General features: G+C 36.6%; 1 protein-coding gene across 5 annotated transcripts in view; it reads right to left on the bottom strand.

Annotated features, from left to right (window-relative positions):
- Nucleotides 1-1016: 1016 nt before the first annotated feature.
- Nucleotides 1017-20466, bottom strand: part of RAB23 (RAB23, member RAS oncogene family) — a 35178-nt gene continuing 15728 nt past the window's right edge. For 4 of the 5 annotated variants that reach the window (XM_015136550.3, XM_015136548.3, XM_015136549.3 and 1 more), the window contains exons 4-7: nucleotides 10461-10617; nucleotides 8796-8878; nucleotides 7864-7956; nucleotides 1017-4613 (exon numbers count right to left, since the gene is read on the bottom strand). In XM_015136550.3, coding sequence (XP_014992036.1) covers nucleotides 4474-4613; nucleotides 7864-7956; nucleotides 8796-8878; nucleotides 10461-10617 — 473 coding nt within the window. In that variant the 3' untranslated portion in view covers nucleotides 1017-4473. 5 annotated transcript variants of the gene reach the window in all.

Genomic DNA, 20466 nt, shown 5'->3' with positions numbered 1-20466 from the left:
AGGTCATTAATTTCTGATCACAGACTTGAAGAGCTATGATCCACATTTCCAAGCTGCTTGGGGTCCCTGGTTTGCAGTGTCTCCAGCATTCTGTACCTAGAGCCACATCTAAAGGGCAGGGAATCTCCAGTTTTTTTTTGTTTTGTTTTTTTTGAGTCTCACTCTGTCACCCAGGCTATCTGACAAGTAGAAGACATATCCACTGTAGCAAGGAACACTGTGGAGTATGAGTTAGAGAAAAGAGACTGTGAAGGAAAGGGAACAAACATTTTGTAGACGTTTAGTGTCGAATACATTTTAGGGAGGCAGTTTCTATAGTTTGTTTCGTTTACTTCATGAGGTTTCTTTTTGTTTTTTTTGAAACAGAGTCTTGCTCTGTTGCCCAGGCTGGAGTGCAGTGGCACGATCTCAGCTCACTGCAACCTCCACCTCCCAGGTTCAAGCAATTCTCCTGCCTCAGCCTCCCAAGTAGATGGGACTACAGGCGCACGCCACCATGCCTGGCTAAATTTTTGTATTTTTAGTAGAGACAGGGTTTCACCATATTAGCCAGGCTGGTCTCGAACTCCTGACCTTGTGATCCGCCTGCCTTAGCCTCCCAAAGTGCAGGGATTACAGGCATGAGCCACCACGCCTGGCCAATGTGTTGATTCTTAACATGTATTTTTATTTATAAGAATGGGAGTATAATTTATTTTCAAATGATGATCAATCTCCTGAGTCACATTTTTACCCTCATTTAAACTATTGTCTTTTATATAGACTGTAAGTGCATATAGAGTATGTTTTGCCCTATCTCAATTCCATACCATTCCCAGCATATAATAAACAATTTTAGGGTAGCCCTCCTGCCATTTCTTGTTAGCAGTGCTTTCAATATAATGAGGTTATTAACTATTGGCAGAGTATCTGAAATATGAAATAATTTTAGGTTGCTTTGATCTTTAAAGAAGTTGCATTATATATTTTACTATTTAGTTCCACACTGTTGATACAATCATACATATCACACAAAATTTTAGCTTTGAAATGCATTTATTTTTTGATTATTGGAATTCATCCTTCATGAAATTTTTATTGAGTAGTGTGTTTTAAATTAAGCTCCAGAGTATAACTGCAACCAAATAGCAATCCATACAAGTGGTTTTCCATTCAAATTTACAAAAGCATTATTTATTAGTAACAAAAATATAGAAGGAATTCAGTTTTCCTTTTATCCCAAATTTTTATTTTTAAAAGACCATTTACTAACATCCTACTGTAGATATTTTGAGAGAGAGATGAAAAGAAGTACCACCTAATGAAGATTATTATAGCCAAATCATCCAGTTAGCCAGGAGTTTTATGATTGAATATTTCAGAGTCTACTGCCGGTTTTAAATATTTTGTTAGCAAATGAATTCATCTGTATGATGATAGACTTACATGTTTTATAGCTGAAAACGTAAGGAGTGACAATAGTACACATGACATTCTTAACAGTTAAAACTGAGTAAGTCCTGTTCATTAGGTAGGTGTCACGTGGAACAAGCTTTCACCTCATCAGTTCATTTTGTTTTCAGAGAAACAGACAGACTAATGACAGATTAATGGGAACATTTTATCAGGTTACCAGTAACTATTCCAAAGGTTTTGAAAAGGATGCTAATAATTAACAATATCTTATATTAAAAAGGTCCAATACTAAGTTGGGACACTAGGTCCTAAGGCCAACTCCCTATTCTAAGATCTTCAGAAAAGGTCCAATTTCCTAAAACTCACAGGTCCAAGGAGTACATGTTGAGAGTTCTTTCTGAGCACTGCACTGCCAACTTCTAAAGCAACCACCTAAAACTTCACTCCATAATGAGGAAAGCTTTCATCCTCTTTTTGGTAGTTTTAGCTTTATTTTGAAAAAATACATGTGTGCTATCAACTTTGGGCAGATACAAAGGAAATCATTTAACCTGGTTTTATTTAACTATATTGCCTTATGTGGGTTATTCTGTATACTATTTAATTCATAGAGACTGGAAAAGGAAAGGGAAACCTGAGGAACTTGGAAATACTGCAATTATTCCACAGCAATGTGTCTATGCAAAAGATTAGCCGTAATGTTAAAAAAGTAGATTAGAGCACAAATGCACAATCACCTGGAATCTTGGAAAAGTTTTTCTTCAGTATACATGGTTTCATAAAATAATTAAAGTTATTTAAGAGAATGAAGGGTCTTGGAAAAAAAATGTCAATTTTTGAAAGCTTTAAGAATTGATTAAATTGAGAAATTAACATATGGCTGACTTTCAGGACTACTTAATTATTTTAAATGACTAATTATGGTTAGTTTTAAAATACGGCAGTGCAAATTAAAAATTCAAATATGTAACAAAGATCTCTCTTCAGTTCTTATTTTAAAAAAGATAAAACTAAGTACATAAAATTATATTGCAAATATTACAGGAACTGCAACTATCCTCAGAGATTACTTTTTTAAATATAGGTAACATGCCTTTAGCCACACAACTAATATGAAAAACAACTAGAACACATATAACAAGTGATTTTTCTGCCAATAAAGACCAAAAGACTATTTACTGTAAAATATTATTTTGTGCAAAAATTAAAGAGACAATTTGAAGAGAGTAGAAAAGATGACTCATTAGCAGTATCCACTGTTAGGAACTGAGTTTTGCCCCCAAAACCTATGTCATTGTCAGCAATGGGAGTGGTGACAACTGGTGACATAAGAATAAACATTTTATATTACTGTGAAATAGATAATGCCAGATCATTTCAATATAATGAAAAGCGAAATTTACTCTTTTTAGTTTTTTTATTTTTCAATCTAAAATGGCAAAGAGAACATTTACTTTTGATCACTTAACAAGGACACACCCAGGAAATTTGATTTTCTCAACATTTGGAGGACGAGGAGAGTGCAGATGGAAGACTTAAAAAACAAAAAACAAGAGAAACACGAAAGGCGTACGTAAAACATTTTTTAGTACAAATAATGAAAAATGACTTCATGACACATTTTCCAAGAAAAGTTATTTTTACATATTTTGAAATGCTGTAAAAACCAGGTATATTGAAAGGGGTTATTTATAGGTTAAAAATAAAGCCATTGATGAGTGATAATCAGTTTTCACAGAGTTCACGCAATTATCTTAGCTGGAAAGCTACTGTCCCAAGTGACAAAATTTATGCTCTGACACATGATTCCATGTTAAATCATTTTGTAAAAGAAATGATTTTGTATGTGGGACTGACAGCTCCTGAGAAAGTGCTATACAAACTGAAGGTTATAGAAATTTTGAAGTGATAATCTTAAAATACCATACAAAAATGTGTAAACAAAAGGATGGTTTAGAGTTGCAGGGCATTATAAAATCTGTAATTTTAGTTAAGACTAATAATAATATTTTTGTGCACTTTAAAAATGGTTAGTATAATCTTGTAAGTTCAAAGCTGGGTTCTCAGTGAGCAGCAAAAGGTGTTAGATGCATCACCACACTTCACAGGACCTCCTGAATGATTGCAGATGTGCTGTATACCTTCTTAAGGGGCTTTGGCTGACCTTATGACAGCAGGAGCTCACCATGCTTATGGGTGACTATACCAAAAAGATTTTGCAATAAGGCTCACCTGGGAGATGCTCTAGCATTCAAATTCCTATACTCCTCTTTTATCTATGCTGTCAGACGGAAACTGCTTACTGCTTTTAAAAGATATAATAAACTATAAATTCTGATAGTAAAGCACTATAAAAATTAGGTATGATATTTTTGGCACAAAGCGCTTTTTAAACCCAAGCTCATTTTGCAAAATATATGTCTAGAGTTTCTCATTTGAAAATAAAAACATATACACAATATGTAAATGGTTTTATAAGTGAATTAGAATGTACATTTTCTTAAATACTGCACATACCTTCAGCTTACTCCAGTACCAGACATCTGCATGCACAACTCACATTCTACATTACACAGATATTGCACAAGTACCAATGCCGAAATACTAATGCAGGCTGGCAAGATTTAGGGTTTACCTTTCAGTATTATTTTGTGAAAGTATTCAGATTCAATATTATTTCGCAGAAAAGCTAGATGATCAATTTCAGGAAAAGAATGCTATCCTTCCTTGATCCATAGTATTAAAATCTGTAACAATATATTTAGGCATTTCATTTATGTTTTCCAGCATTTAAAATTCAGCAAAACCTGTGTTTGAAATTTCTTATAGCATTCGTTTAAAAATAGGAGAAGCTTCGTCTAATGTAAAAAAAATTAAAGGAGTCCACAGGGCAATAATTTTTCCACCAGAGGTCTCACTCTACATTCTGAAAAGCACTGCAGAGCAATATTTAAGTCTGTCACTTTCAGGGAGCCATTAGGTGCAGTCTGCTGAAAACCTTGTAACATACCATGACAGCTGGATGGGTTTCTTAATGAACTGCACAATGTAATTCAATTATTTTCCACCCAAAACATCTTAGGGTATGCTACAGCTGCTAAAAGGATTTCTGTTTTTCTTGGTCCTTTGTTTGTTGGGTCTAAGATTGATGACATCTCCACCATTGAGGGTACTTGAATTCTGACCCGAGTGACTTCCACCAGATGTATTAAACACACCTGTATAAATTGAAGGAAAACAGTGATTGCCACTGACACGCCTCAGAGTTACCTGTTGCATCCAGCTTGTTAGTAAAAGTAATATTTTCAAGTATTTACAGTATCTTTACAATTGCAGTAAAATCCAACCAAATTTACCATCTTAACCATTTTTAGGCATACGGTTCAGTGGTATTAAATACATCTGTAATGTTGTGGAACGATCACCCCTGTCCATCTCCATAATTCTTCATCTTTAAAACTGAAACTCCATACCCATTAAACAGTAACTCCCATTCCCCCTCCCTGCAGACCTTAGCAACCACCCTTCTATGTTCTGTCTCTTATGATTTTAACTACTCTACCTTACATAAATGGAATAATAGTGTCTTTTTGTGACTGACTTATTTCATTTAGCATAATGTCTTCAAGGTTCATCCGACGTTAGAACCTGAAGCATTTCCTTCCTTTTTAACGGTGAATAATATTCCATTGCATGTATATACTACATTTTGCTTATCCATTCATACATCAATGGACACAGATTTATGATTTGAAGGCTTTTGTTTTAATAGCTAATACACATGGTACAAAGTTCCAAGGCTATAAAAGTGGTCACATTAGGGCTCTTTTTCACCCAGATTTTCACCCCTTGCCAGTTTTCCTCCTAAGGTACGCATGTTATTACTCTTCCTACTTATCCCTCCAGATACAATTTATGCATATATAAGCTAAAATGCATATATATTCTCTTTTCTACCTAAGTTGTGGCATATTCTACACAATGTTCTGCATCTTTTGACTAACAATTTATCTTTGACATTTGAAATCAGTAAATACAATAATTTTATTTATTTATTTTTTGGAGATGGAGTCTCGCTCTGTCGCCTGGCTGGAGTGCAGTCGCGTGATTTCAGCTCAAGTGATTCTCGCCTCAGCCTCCCGAGTAGCTGGGACTACAGTCATCCACCGTCACGCCTGGCTAATTTTTTGTATTTTATAGTAGAGACAGGGTTTCACTATGTTGCCTAGGCTGGTCTCAAACTACTGAGCTCAGGCAATCCACCCATCTGGGATTACAGGTGTGCTAGGATTACAGGCGTAAGCCACTGCGCCCGGCAAATGCGATAATTTTAATAACTTATTAACTTCACATCACTTCCTCAAGAATACCTAACTTTTAGTTAACAACAGTAACAACAGTATTTGTGAGGGGTGTGTGTGTTTTAATTTAAGAGACGGGGTCTTGCTCTGTCACCAGGCTGGAGTGCAGTGGTGCAATCATAGCTCATTGCACCCTTCAACTCCTGGGCTCCAGCAGTCTTGCCTCAGCCTCCTGGGTAACTGGGACTACAGGCATGGGAATGTGCCATCAGCTAATTTTTCCTTTTTTTTTAAGAGAGAGGATATTGCTATGTTGTCTAAGCTGGTCTCAAACTCTTGGCCTCAAGCAGTCCTCCTGCTTCAACCTCCCAAATAGCTGGGATTATAGGCATGAGCAACCACACCCAGCTATTTGTGAGATTCTGTGTTAATACTAGTAAGATAGGTTTTTCCTACTTGTGCTAAAACAGTGAAAAAGTGGCCCACAGATAAAAGTGATGAGTAGCTAAAAGATAACTTTATAGTTTCCATTTTGAACTGTGGTATTCACAAAATGAAATCTCCAATTTATGAATGATTTAGCATCCATGACACACAAAATTCTGGGCCAAAGATACTGTCAGGGATACAAAGGTGACTAAGACCAATTCTCACCTACAAGAAGTTTACAATGTAATAAGACAAGACAGTAAACAAGTAATGCCATAAGAAATTATGTGTTAAGTGTCATAAAAGAGACAAAATCTTACAGAAGGTTCAAAGGAAGGACAGATTGCATCTGATACATAAGAAAGGAAAAACTACATGAAGAAGGTAGAACTGGGCACTTGGCAATGCCCTGGACTTAGATGTCTATTCTTTTAGAAGATGGAGGCTGGGCAGTGGCTCACACCTATAATCCCAACACTTTGGGAAGGCGAGGCAGGAGGATCACTTGAGCCCAGGAGTTCAAAACCAGCCTGGGCAACACAGTGAGAGCGTGTTTCTTTAATTAAAAAAAGAAAGAAAGAAAGAAAAAGTATGGAGGCTGTGTGTTCTTCAGGCAGGCAGATACACAATTGAGAACTTTCTAGAAAGGCCTTGAGGAATGAAGTGTTCCTTCGACAGAAGATGGGAAAAAGGTCATTCTCAATAGAAGAAAAAAAAATGACCAAAAGTGAAGAAGCAAGAAAGCATGGGGCATACTCAGAAAAGATCAAGACCTCTGAGAGAACCAGTAAATGGTGTACATATATATAATGGTGTGGCAGGAGGCTGCACAGAAGGAAGGGCAAAACCATCTTTAAATGTTGGAATGAAGAGAATCTGCATTTACTTTGTTCCACAATAAGTCTTATTAGATAAAGCATTAATCAGTAGATATGAGGAAGACAAGAGTGGGGCCAAGGAGACCACACCAGGTAGAGGCTTACTGTAAGTGTCCTGTGTTCACAAAGCATTTAAGGTCTCTGATGGCAAGAAATTTTGCAATGAAAATGGCGAAGTCAGAAGGGAAAAAAAAAAAAAAAGCCAGAATCCAGGAAAAATCTAAGTTAAAACAGGTCTAGAAAATAATGTGTTTGTTTCTATGTATGTACTGAAGGGGGACAGAATACAGATATGAATTCCTTAAGAGACTATACAAAAGATTTAGAACCAGCAACTTTGTCTCTCATTTTCCTGGAATCCAAAGCAAGAAGAGAGACATGGTCAGGCAGTTATTGTGTAAGAGAATACAACACACTTGTTCTTCAGGGAATGCTAAAGTTTGGCTAGCATTTAACATAAGAAAAAGCAAAATTAGTAATGGGTAGTAAGCAAGATGGTAAGAAAAGGAAAAGGTAAGAGCCGGTATAAGTATAGATTCAGAAGAATAAGTGTTATAAAGCTCCTTTATATACAGGACAGATCTTTACAAAAAGTCTTTATCTCTGCTGTGTTTAATCTATCAAATGGATTTATAAAATTCAATGGCAAAAAAAAACCCCATGAACGCAATATACCTTTTAACAAGAGACCTGACACTTATCAGTTTAATAATCAGAGTTATCAGTCTAATAATCACTTTTAAATCACATTTCTGAAAGAAATTAGCATATTATATGTATTTTTTAAAGTAAATATAATAATAATGAATGGAAAACAACCTTACCAAGTAAACATGGGCTAAAATGTCCTAGGTGCTTACCAATTTTGTTACTACTTGAATGCATTAGCTCTGGATCCTCAGCTATTTGTTGTTTGAGTTTCTGAAGGTATTTTTCAGCCAAATACTTAAAAACTGGAATAAAAAGAAAACATCCAGAACCAGGTCAATGATTTATGCATGTAAATCTGTTATTTCACATCATTTATAATATTTATACTTACTAAACAAATTTAAAGTTAGAATTAGGAGCATACAATCTAGTTAAAAATTCAACTTTTAAAAATTATTTGGGCAGTATCTGAGTACAATGATAACATTAACAAATGTGTAATGGTATTTTATTAGTAAATGAGTGAAATAATACTTGTAGTGATTGGCTCTTCTAAGTATCTGAATAGTGATTAATATTAAACAACACTAAACAGACTCAGTCTTGAAAAGATGTCTACTTTCTTTATGTGAAGAAAAGTATCCAAAACAGACATCCAAGAGAATATCTAGTTGCAGTCTAAATAATTGGCAATTCTAGAATGAGAAAAATAACTGATCATCTTTCTCTAATTTCACTTTCTTAAACTAGGAAATACTATTAAACAAATTAAAGTCATTGTAACTACCTAGTGGAATATCGACTACCGTGGAGTTCTAAAACAACTGAGTTATTTTTAACAGGTAGGCATCAAAACCACATATGCATATACTCTACATACACTGCATATACTCTACATACATAGCTTACATTTTTCAAAGATAATAATAAAATGGAAAACCTCACCAGGATAAAAAGTATTCAAGGGCATTAGTAAATAATTAAGCACTAATGAAAAAAAGTAGAATGCCTTTGAATTCTACTTAATGTTAGGTGACAAAAAAACTTGTTCTCATTATAAATATAATTTCTAAACAACACAATTTTAAAAGCGCAAGAATAAAATTTTTTTTGCAATATGTATCCTTAAAAGGTAATTTACCTTCATTCACATTTAGATCTTCTTTCACTGATGTTCTGTAGAACCTTAACTTTAACCTTTTTGCCAGTGCCTCAGCTTCCTCACTGCACATCAATTAAAAAAAAATACTTTACAAAGGTGCCTTCTGATAGCTTGTTTTTTAAATCACTTTTAATTACATGTACTGAATACAGTTTGGCAGGGAAGGGGGATCAGATCTTTTAGAAAATTTTCATATTTCTTTTTAAAGGAGCTTGATATCAATGCCCAATTAAGTAAAATCAGTTGAAAGCTATGTTTTCACTTAGTGCCTGAACTGATTTTAGTCTTCACTACTCTTGAGAAATAAACACCAACTATTATACCGTATGTGTACACAGAAGACTTTTCTATAAAGTCATTAATCTCTAGCCCTAAAATAAGAAAATATCACTTTTCTTTATATAATATTTGAATTAATTTTCTCTCCTCCTAAGAACACCTGTAGTTAAATTCTAAAAATCTTATAGTGAATTACTTATTTTATTCTTACTGGCCATGAAACAATTTTGCTGCCTAAATCCGAAGTCACTATATTAATGACTGTATCTCCAAATTGTACTCCTAATTTTAGTTTTATCAGGAGTCCTGGTTGTGGACTCCTGATATTAATGTCATTAGAGAGTTGTAAACATACCCCATAGGCTCCCGCTATTCCCCTGGCTTCTGGTCTTCAGCCCCTTGGGTAGTCTCCTCCGACACTGTAATCAAGGTTGGTCTGGGCGTCCACTAACATACAAGGGACAGTATGTGACTTCTAAGACTGGGCCATAAGAAACACTGGGCTTCTGTCTTGCTCTCTCTTGGATCACCCACTCTGGCAGAAACAGCTGCCGTGTTGTGAGAACAGGAGAGGCCCATCTGACAAGGAACTAAGGCTTCCTGCCAAGTGAATAAGCCATCATAGAAATGGATGGTGCAGCACCAGTGAAGCCTTTCTGTGAGAAGAGGCCTAGCCAACATCTCGACTGCAGCTTCATGAAAAACCACCAGCTAAGCCACTCCCAAATTCCTGACCTACAGAAACTGTGATGTAATAGATGTCTGTTGTTTTAAGATACTAAGTTTTGGGTTAATTTGTTATACAGTAACAGATAACTAACATAAGAAGACTTAAAAAAAAGGTAAAAACCAAGCAAATATTTTCAAAGCTAGCAAAAATATTAATAATGCAATGAGTAAATATTTATAAACAGAAATTATCTGCTCACAAATTTGAGCATAAGAGTTCTGAATATACAAAACAATATGAATCTGAACCCTTAATTAAAATTCATCAACAAGAATAGCTACTTATTCTGGATATTACAAAATCTAGGGATGCTTTTCTTAACATTCTAAGTATATTAAGGTTTGACTTAACATGAAGAATTAGATTTCTTGTGCAAAGACAAGAAATTCTAAAAGAGCCTTCAAATTTTATTCCTTTAATTTTCTCTACTTAGGAATCAGAATGAATTTTTTAAGCCAAACCAATCACACAGAATAGCTCATAGAAATTTTAAGTAAATTAAAATATTTAAGTAATTAAAGCCTTCAAAATGAAAGTATAGAATTTTTCCTAGATCCTGTAAAACTATGCAAAAATTAAAATGTCTTAAGTTTATAGAATTACTGTCCCTCCTCCCCCAAAAGTAGCCGTCTTACTTCTTTATACAAGAATCATCCAAGAGATCAATCTTGTTTTGTACAAGTACAGTTGGTATATCTCCCACTTCAGCTACTACTTTCTCTCTCCAACTGGAAACTGCTTCAAAAGATTCCCTATCTGTGGTAGAAAACACGAGCACACAAGCCTGGGCTCCTGTAAGTTCACAGTCAATAAATCAATCAATCAATCAATCAAGTTATTTACATTAACATATTACATTTACATTAATAACACAATCTCATGCAGAATGGGGGCAACTTTTATCCACTCAAAACAACTTTTATGTGAATAAATGTCGAACTCATCTTTGTACCACTCTTCTTTACTTTTCAACATATAAACTCTATTTTCATTTTTACCAAAAACAGTGGTTCTCAAATGTGTTCAACTGTCAAAGTACCCTCAAAACCATACACATTCTTTTTGGAATACCATAAAATACTGATTTAATTCCATTATAAAGGCTAGAGAGAATAGTAAACTAAAATTAGAGGTTGTTGCCAAATTCTTCTTGTTAATTTGCTTCTTAATTTCTTTCAGTGCAGATTTCAGAAAAATTTGTCATTTGCTTAATTTCTTTCAGCAAGGATTTAAGAAAAATTTATGAGAAAAAATCATAATTTGCTCATTCGATTCACTTTTTAAATAAATTGTATTATTTTATTTCAGTAGAATACCAGCGATCCTAAGGAACATAATTTCGAAAGCCAATACCGAGAGTTATACACACACACACACACACACACACATATATATAGAGAGAGAGAGAGAGGGAGAGAGAGAGAGGTGGGGGAAACTTAGTTTTACCCTGTTTAACTACATAATTTTACCCACCCATACTGTATCCATTGACAATATTTTAACCATCAACTGTCATTTTAGGCTGATAATATCAAAGACTAAAAATAAGCAGAAACCTCTTAGAAGAAGCAGTTTTATAAATTATTAGCTATTGATTCAGGTAGCATGGTGATAAAAGCAGGCATGTAAGCAACAAGGGAAAATCATCCTGGGGGTCAAGAGGATTTCCTGAAATCAAAGCATGTTTTCTTAACATTACTGCTTCCTTACAGATCCCTCTGGTATAAAAGTTTTCTACTAAGACTCAAGATATGTCTGGGCTAAGACACTCTAGAGCCAAAAATAGTCTATATATCTATATATCACTGGGGCGTGATATATGACCAAAAAGCCCTTTCTAATATTTATTTTAAAAAGCTCAAAAGATGACCCCTTACCCCTCAGCCTCTTGAGTAACTAGGACTACAGGAGCATGTCATCATGCACAGCTAATTCTTTGTTTTTTGTTTGTTTGTTTATTTGTTTTTTTGTAGAGATGGGGTCTCCCAATGTTGCCCAGGCTGGTCTCAAACTCCTGGGCTCCAGCAATCTGCCTGCCTCAGCCTCCCAGAGTGCTGGGATTACAGGTGTGAGTGACTGTGCCTGGCCTAAAAACAGGTTTTAATCCAAATAATAAATGAATTATTCAAAATGCAGAAAGAGAGAGACAAAGACACCCTGAGATCTTCTCAGAATGTCTGGGAAAATAAAACTGAAGAGATCACATTAGCATACTGATAAATACACTTATATTTACTTGAGCTGTAACATTTACCTCAACCGCAAATTTAAAAAAAAACATTATGTAATTATATTTTAAGAAACTGTGCTGGGCACGGTGGCTCACACCTATAATTCCAGCACTTTCAGAAGCCAAGGCAGGTGAATCGCTTGAGCGCAGGAGTTCGAGACCAGCCTGGGCAACATGGCAAAACCCCATCTCTTCAAAAAATACAAAAACCAGCCAGGCGTGGTGGCGCATGCCTGTAGTCCCAGCTACTCAGGTGACTGAGGTGGGAGGACTGCTTGAGCCTGGAAGGTTGAGGCTGCAGTGAGCTGTGATTGTGCCACTGCACTCCGGCGCGGGCAAAAGGGTGAGAGACTCTGTCTCAAATAAAAAAAAAAAAAAAAAAGAAAAAGAAAAAAATTTGTTCTTTATCATAAAACTCAATGAATTACCTTTAAGCCTACAGCTTTATGTCCAGCTCACTGCCATTTAAATTTGAGGGCACAACAGGGTATTTCCAAGTGTTCAAGGTCTCAGACACTTAACCATAAAAACCTCTTAGAGGAAGCATATATGATGGAAAAAAAAAAAAAAACCAGATAGTGCCAGAGATATAGGCAGTAAGAATGATTAAGAAAAGCTCAACGTTATTTAAAAAAATCAAAGACTGCGGCCGGGCGCGGTGGCTCAAGCCTGTAATCCCAGCACTTTGGGAGGCCGAGGCGGGCGGATCACGAGGTCAGGAGATCGAGAACATCCTGGCTAACGCGGTGAAACCCCGTCTCTACTAAAAATACAAAAAACTAGCCGGGCGAGGTGGCTGGCGCCTGTAGTCCCAGCTACTCGGGAGGCTGAGGCAGGAGAATGGCGTGAACCCGGGAGGCGGAGCTTGCAGTGAGCTGAGATCCGGCCACTGCACTCCAGCCTGGGAGACAGAGCGAGACTCCGTCTCAAAAAAAAAAAAAAAAAAAAAAAATCAAAGACCAAAAGATAAAGCATGTCCACAACAACCCCAAAATTATTTAGCAGGGGACAGAATGGGGAGAGACCAGAGAAATGTGGGAATGTGCCAAAGTGCTTGTGTGAAGAAAGGGAAGATGTTTACATAATCAAGGGAGGTAAATAAACAAACCCTACAGCTGAGGCCTGTGGCCGCATGCATGGCATGTCCCCTCAACCGGGCTTCAGTGCAGCAGTGGAAGACAGTTCCTGTGCCAGTTGCTCCTGCCCTACCTCCAGCCTATGCTGCAGGGGGCTCTGCTGTTCTGCTGGGGGCTTTTCTGATACATCCCCAAGGGGGAAGTGATACCTCTTGCGGGGTGGAAGTAACACCTCAGCCTCCCTTTGCTGGGCTCCTGACGCCTCTCTTCATGGTTCCTCAGGGAGACTGAGCCCCAGTGGCCCACAGTGATACTTAGAACACTTCACTGGTTTTTCTCCCTTCCTTGCCTCATTCTCCCTAGTCTTTCACTATACTTCCTGCGATCATGTCCCAAATAAACCTGCCCCGCTCACGTGGGGCAGTGGGAGGGCACAGAGATGCTCAAACTAAGACAGTAAGTGCCTTAAGTTAAAGGCAATCACCTTAAGAGTAAGAGAATGTATGACTATTAAACCACAGGAGAAAAATGGATTTGTACAGTATAAACAAAATCAAAAAACAAGAACTGCAGGAAATAAAAAATCTGAAATAAGATCGCAAAAATAAGTCCTAGAAGATAAATTACAATCTCTAGAAAGAATGGTACACAAATCTCCAAAGCAGGATGTTCACGTGATATCAAGCCTTTATATCAAACGCTGCACCACCTTGTCTGATTTGACCTAAATATATTACTAAAATGGAAACAAAATCAACTGGATTACTTTTTATGGATGACTTTTATGGTTACAATAATTCTGACAAATGTTGGACAACCACTTGTTTCCATTTCCTCTAACTGAATATAATCTTCCATCCAGACAGTTAAAATACTTTGTCAAACTGTGATTCATCATGGTTTTTTTATGTTTGGAAAAATCCTAATGACCAAAAAGCCCTTTCTAATATTTATTTTAAAAAGCTCAAAAGATGACACCTTACCCTCCACCCTTTTTAAAAAAAAAAATTTTTTTTTTGACTGAGGTACCAATGAAGCATGAAACACATAAAAGATTCCAAGATTTATAAGACAGATCATCATTTGCGTAATTTAGAAAGCAAATGGCTGATGATCCTGCTACACAACTCTGGAACGCCCTCAAGCACGTCAAGAAATTTCTTCTTTTTTAATATGAGAAGGGGGTTAGAAAGAAAAGGGATCTGTAAAGAATTTCTTTAGAGGAAGTACTGTACTCCAAACCCTCTCTCCTGCAAAAAGGTGTGGTAGGATGGACGAGGGTGCTATCACCACCTCCCTCATCTCAAACCTTAAAGAACGGATGCTGGCAAGACCAATTAAGGAGGATGTTATGTATTTCCGGCAACTGGGGGACATTTGGGATTAGTGATGCCTTGATTCAAGCCTGAGAAAGATGCAATGGCTGAGAGTGAGAGTGAAAAATCAAAACCAACAGACAAAAAGCAGAGAGCTATATGGGGAAGGAACTGTGCTTCCCCCAGTGGCAGGGCAAAGAATGCACAGGAATTTCATAGGGGCAGAGATGAACCACATCTAAGAGATACCAGTAATGGGGCTCTGGACGTGCTAAACTAAAATATGGCACCTTGATGTACTGAATACTTTAAGCTGAAGGAATCTGAGAAAACAGCAGAAGCAGGAGGGTCACTTTGATCTCCCCCACCCCCTTCTCCACTGAAGCAGGTCATAAAATTCAGGAAGGATTTTCTTTCTTTTTCTTTTTCTTTTTTTTTTTTGAGATGGAGCCTTGCTCTGTCACCCAGGCTGGAGTGCAGTGGCATGATCTTGGTTCTCTGCAGCCTCTGCCTCCTGGGTTCAAGCGACTCTCCTGCCTCAGCCTCCTGAGTAGCTGAGATTACAGGCGCCCACCACCACACCCAACTAATTTTTCTATACTTTTAGGAGAGATGGGATTTCGCCATGTTGGCCAGGCTGGTCTTGAACTCCTGACCTCAGGTGATCCACCCACCTTGGCCTCCCAAAGGAAGGATTTTCTGACCTTCACCTGAAGGAGGTCATAAGCCCCTCAGGTGAGAGGTGACCTCCCTATACCCAGAGGAAAGGAGAATCCTCATTTCTGAAGAGAGAGGGACACCAAAAGGAATCTGAATGAACCTCTGCTGATGAATCTTGCTAAGTTTCCTCCAGTTTACTGCTCTTAGCTCCTATCTGTCCTATCACATTCTTCAACGACTTTGCACTCTTCCTCAAACCTAGTATAAAAACGCTCAGGTTTAACTGTTTATTTGGGTTTTCATTTCCTTATGAAGGCTCCTTTGTCACTTAAAACTTACATTAAATAAATTTGTAAGCTTTTCTCTTGTTAATCTATCCTTTGTTAGAGACCCAATCAAGGACCAAAAAGAGTAGAAGGAAAAAGATATTTTTCCTCTCCTACAAACCAAAGTCAACAGTAAAATAACTGTAACAAAAATCTATTTCATGTTGTCTCTATCTTTCTGTACTAACTAAAAGCCCTGGTTCCTACTGCCTAGAGTCGACTTTCTAAAAAGCTTTAGAGAAACCATTTGGGATCCCAGAGGCTTCCTAATCTGTGCTCTGTTGTAACCTATTTACAAGAAGGTCTTGTTTCAAAATCTATCACTATACAATTAGGCCAGCATTCCAAGTCCATAATAATACCTCTGAGCAATGGCTTTGATATAATGGGTCTTTTAAATGAACTATAAGAAGATTTTTCTTTTTAAAATTTTAGTTTGATTTTTATGCATCATTAATAACACATTTCTTGGATTTAAATCAGCAAGTCATAACTGTATATGGCATAGTGTTTCTACCACTAAATTTGTATCTTAATTCATTCTTTCTAGCCCTTACCTTCTCTTACTTTTATTTCTATTTAATTTCATCACTATCTAAATCTGTACCAGCAGCAGATACTGTCTGACTGCCTAGGTGGCGTCTCTCCCTAAAAACACCTTTTCCCCACTGTATAGTAGCCATATGGTTTAGATACACTAAACCTATTCTCTGCTGGAGGTGGGAGTTGTGGTGGTGGCAAGGAGAACAATGTGATCCAAGTCAGTTAATCACATCCCTCTCATTATTGCAATCAGGTCAAGGGTGGTCTAGTCAGAGAAAAGCGCAGGGCATCTGAACCACTGCTGTGGGAAGTAACCCTCTCTCCCCAAGGATGTAAACAAAGCATGTGGCCTTCATTGCTCCTGGTGGTAATCTTGCAACCCAAAAGGAAATCAACAAGAGGAGGTACCTCACACAGAGAGGAGACAAAGCCGGGAGAATCAGTAAGGTTATAGGCTGAACAAACAACTAAAAGGGATACTATTTCCAGACTTTTCTATCAAATCAGTAAATCTCTGTAGTTTTAAGCCAGTTTGAAATTCCTTTTCTTTGGCAGCAACCAAAAGCATTTTAATGGAACCCCAAAGAGGTTTCCCAAAGGGAAAACATAAAATAATGTTCAATATACTGTTTTTTAAATTTTATGTATAATTGCTGTTTTTTCTTTAATTCATATTGTATTGTGATAAATGTTTATTTTTACCATTTAGAAAAAGAAGTTGTTGAAACTGAGGACCTGTCTCAGTATCTCACCCTCTTTGCCATTTTAATATAGTCGGCTAAAAAAAAAGTTAAATTACTAAGATAGGCCTTTTTTTTTTGAGACAGAGTCTTGCTTTATCGCCCAGGCTGGAGTGCAGTGGCATGATCTCGGCTCACTGCAACCTCTGCTTCCCGGGTTCAAGCTATTCTCATGCCTCAGCCTCCCCAGTACTGAGATTACAGGTGTGCACCACCATACCAGGCTAATTTTTGTATTTTTAGTAGAGACATGGTTTTACCATATTGGCCAGGCTGGTGTCGAACTCCTGACCTCAGGTGATCTGCCTGCTGCAGCCTCCCAAAGTGCTGGGATTACAGGCCTGAGCCACTGCCCCCAGCCAGTTTTGCCTTTTTAAATTACAAAAACATAATGTCAAATATATTCTCTAGAAATCATCCTATTGGTTAAAAAGTAGTAACTGCCACATCAAACTGTCAAAAGCTTACAAAGGAATAGGCCAGCCTATCTATTTCCTAAAGAAAAAGAACAGACATTTCATGCAGAGAATTCAGAAGACAAAGTTCAGTAGATAAAAGTAAAATAATGAAAATCTCAAGTAATACTACTTCTTTTTGGTATTTCCACGTAGGTTTTATGTTTACTTTTTTCCTGAGTGTGTGGGGAAGGTAGTGGTAATAACCCCATTAAAAAATACAAATAACTTTTACTCAAGAATAAAACTGTACATTTAGGACCTGTTAATCAATACTGTCAAGGCTGATGAAATTCACAATTTGATTAAAATATCATCTACTTGAATGACAGAGCCTTGGGAGAAAAAAACAATACCATCTACTCCAAGAACGGCTTGGGGTAGTAAAAACGTAATTCTCAACCTTACACCATGATACAGGTGCTCAGGATCCAAACTGGTAGCCATAGCGAATAACCAAAGCTACTGTGGATGGGAGGCCTTAAAGTACACAGTAAATGGTGGTAAGTAGTGGTGGCAAGAAACCAAAATGTGTTTTCGAGCAGGCAGTGGAAGTCAAGTTTCCTTGTTACCAATTTAGAAAGGCAACTTCTCTGGTCATTTATATGTTAGTACAATTATTAAACCTTAGTTGTCATTATTACAATAAATCCTACATTTTCAAAAGTGAAAAAAATAAGCTATACAAAAGTTACTTGAATTCACCCAATTTCTCAAGTATATCTATTTTATATAACTGGTATAAATTTGTAAATAAAGAAGCAAGGCACTTCAATAAAATCAGTTGTAAATCCTGTCTAAAAGAAGAAATTATGTGTTTATATGAAACTGTACCTCAAAGTTCATAACACTGTCACTTGGAACTTTCATATATATATAGATTTCTTCAAGAGATATACTGGTAAACCGCTATTCAATATATCTATTCTATTTTCAAGTACTTCTTCTCTGATAATCCAGGACACACAAACATAGGCTCCCTTTCAAGTTGGGCAAAGTGACATATTAAAGAAGACTTCCATGAAGAAGTCAGAAGAATTTCCATTGTACACATAACTATTATTTCAGTTTCATTAAACCTGTATCTTTCAATACAGGATGTTTAAAGAGACTTTGAAAAAATAATTCATAACTGCTTCCATGTCATCTGTTCTTTAGGACTGTTTAGTATTCAACTACTAGCATTCTACTAAGATAGAATATATTTTAATTTTTATGATACCAAAGAGTAGATTTAAAAGGAGAAAACAAAAGGAGATTTAAGAAGTAAAAAAGATAATTATCTTAAAGGAAACTTTTCAGATATATTTCTAAGCAATGTTATTACATGAATATAAATACAAGTTAAGACAAAGAAGCCAGGGCCTATTATATGCCTATTATATCCCTAGAACAACGGAGACACTTAATATACATTTTCTGAATAAAACTTCAAATCTAGAGAAACAGTCATGGGGGCAACTAAAAACAAGGTAGATCCTACTTTCCTGGGACTTCTAGTTCACAGAGCAAATACCTTTAAGCAAAATCATTTATATTTATAAATATAGATACATGTATATATACACACATATACATATGTGTACATATATACACAGACATGTTTACATACACATATATGTATGTGTATATATACATCTGTTTATATTTATAAATATATGTGTACATATACACATATAGATATTTGCATTTATAAATATATACTTTATGTGTATATACACATATACATATATACACTTAATATATATGTATATATGTAATATGTATACATATATACACGCATATATATTAAGTATATATAAAATATATATATATGCGTGTGTGTGTGTATATATGCAGAATTTCATCCATTACTTAAGGTCAGAGTATAAAGTTATAGCATCTGATAAGTAAAATGAGACTGTGTGATGAACCAGTAGAATTTCACTTTATAAAAAAAGTAACCAAAATGATACTGTCTCCTAAGGACAACTGAATTCACTTGAGCCAACAAGTGAGATAAGAAAGCATTCCAGGCATAGTGTAAAAAGAAAAGAAAAAAATGGGGGATTTCTCAAGGGTGAAGTACAAGTGAGGAATCAGCAGATGACACTGGACAGACAAGGAGAAACACAGTTGTAAAGTCCTGTGTATACGATGCTGAAGAGTTTTAGCCAAGAACGTGATTTGATAGTGGGAAGGATAAAACAGTTTTCACTGATTCCATCTATTTTCTCAAAGAAGAGTGAAGCAAAGAAATCGGCAGAGAGTGGAGAGGAGGAAGGGATTCCCAAGGTTAAGGCAAGAGAAAACACAAAAGAGCTCTTTTGGAAAATGACAGAGACTTGAGTAAAGAACACTGAGAGTGCCTGGCAGCACTCCATACCCATTAATGTTATGTGATGGCAGCTTCAAAGTTCAGTCTGAATGGTTGTCTGATATTCTCTATGTGGTTCAGGTGCTTGGATACAGACTGGTAGATAGTCGGGTTTAACTGGGTTGGGCATTTTGCTGAGCAAGTATTATGCAGAGAGTGCAGGTCAGGGAGTTAAAGGTCCTTGCAAGCAAATGCTTACAGGACTAGAAAAACTAAATTGAGGAAGGAAAGAAGTAAAGCCATGTGGAAAGTCGTATTTAAAAAGTGGTAGGGTCAATGAACACAGAAGCTCTTGATGGTTTCAAGACAGAGTCTGGGTATTAAAGTTAGCAAGCCACAAGCATAGGCAGTAGTGGTCAGAGTGGGAGACTATAGAGGTTTAGATTTTGGGGTAATGAAACAATTGTTGGCCTTGAAAACAACAAGGAAATGAGCAACAGGCTGAATTTTTAAAAAGTAACCCAAACAATTGTGAAGAAACTGAGCCAGATGCCAGTGTTATCACAAAGGAGGGATAAAGGAAGATGATGGACCATTGCAAGCAGGGGGATTAGTGGTGGGTAAAAGTCTCATGACCTGGACTTTCAAGGTGCTGAGGTTTTTGAAGGAGAAAAGAGGAGGAATGGTGTGGAAGCAGTAGTAAGAAACAAGACATCCTTTGCCCAACATCCTTTAAGTCTTGAATAATGTGAGTATGCAGGGATATGGGTAAAAAGCCTCCCTTAGAGAAGGCAGCCGAGGAAGTTGTATCTTTAGGAAACAAGTTTTAATTATGACACGGTGAAAAGTTCAGAAAAGAGGGACGTCATAAAAGGAATAATCAGTATGTCAGCTGTGTCTTTCTATTTCCCACAGCATCTGTGAAATGCAGAGTATTAAATGCTTGTCAATATGAATGATCAATTAATATTTACTTGGCATCAGCAGGCTATAATGCTA

The sequence above is a fragment of the Macaca mulatta genome, chromosome 4 (genome assembly GCF_049350105.2).
Source record: "Macaca mulatta isolate MMU2019108-1 chromosome 4, T2T-MMU8v2.0, whole genome shotgun sequence".
Lineage (NCBI taxonomy): Eukaryota > Metazoa > Chordata > Mammalia > Primates > Cercopithecidae > Macaca > Macaca mulatta.
Note: the sequence above shows the minus strand (reverse complement) of the source record. Positions and strands in the feature narration are given on the sequence as shown.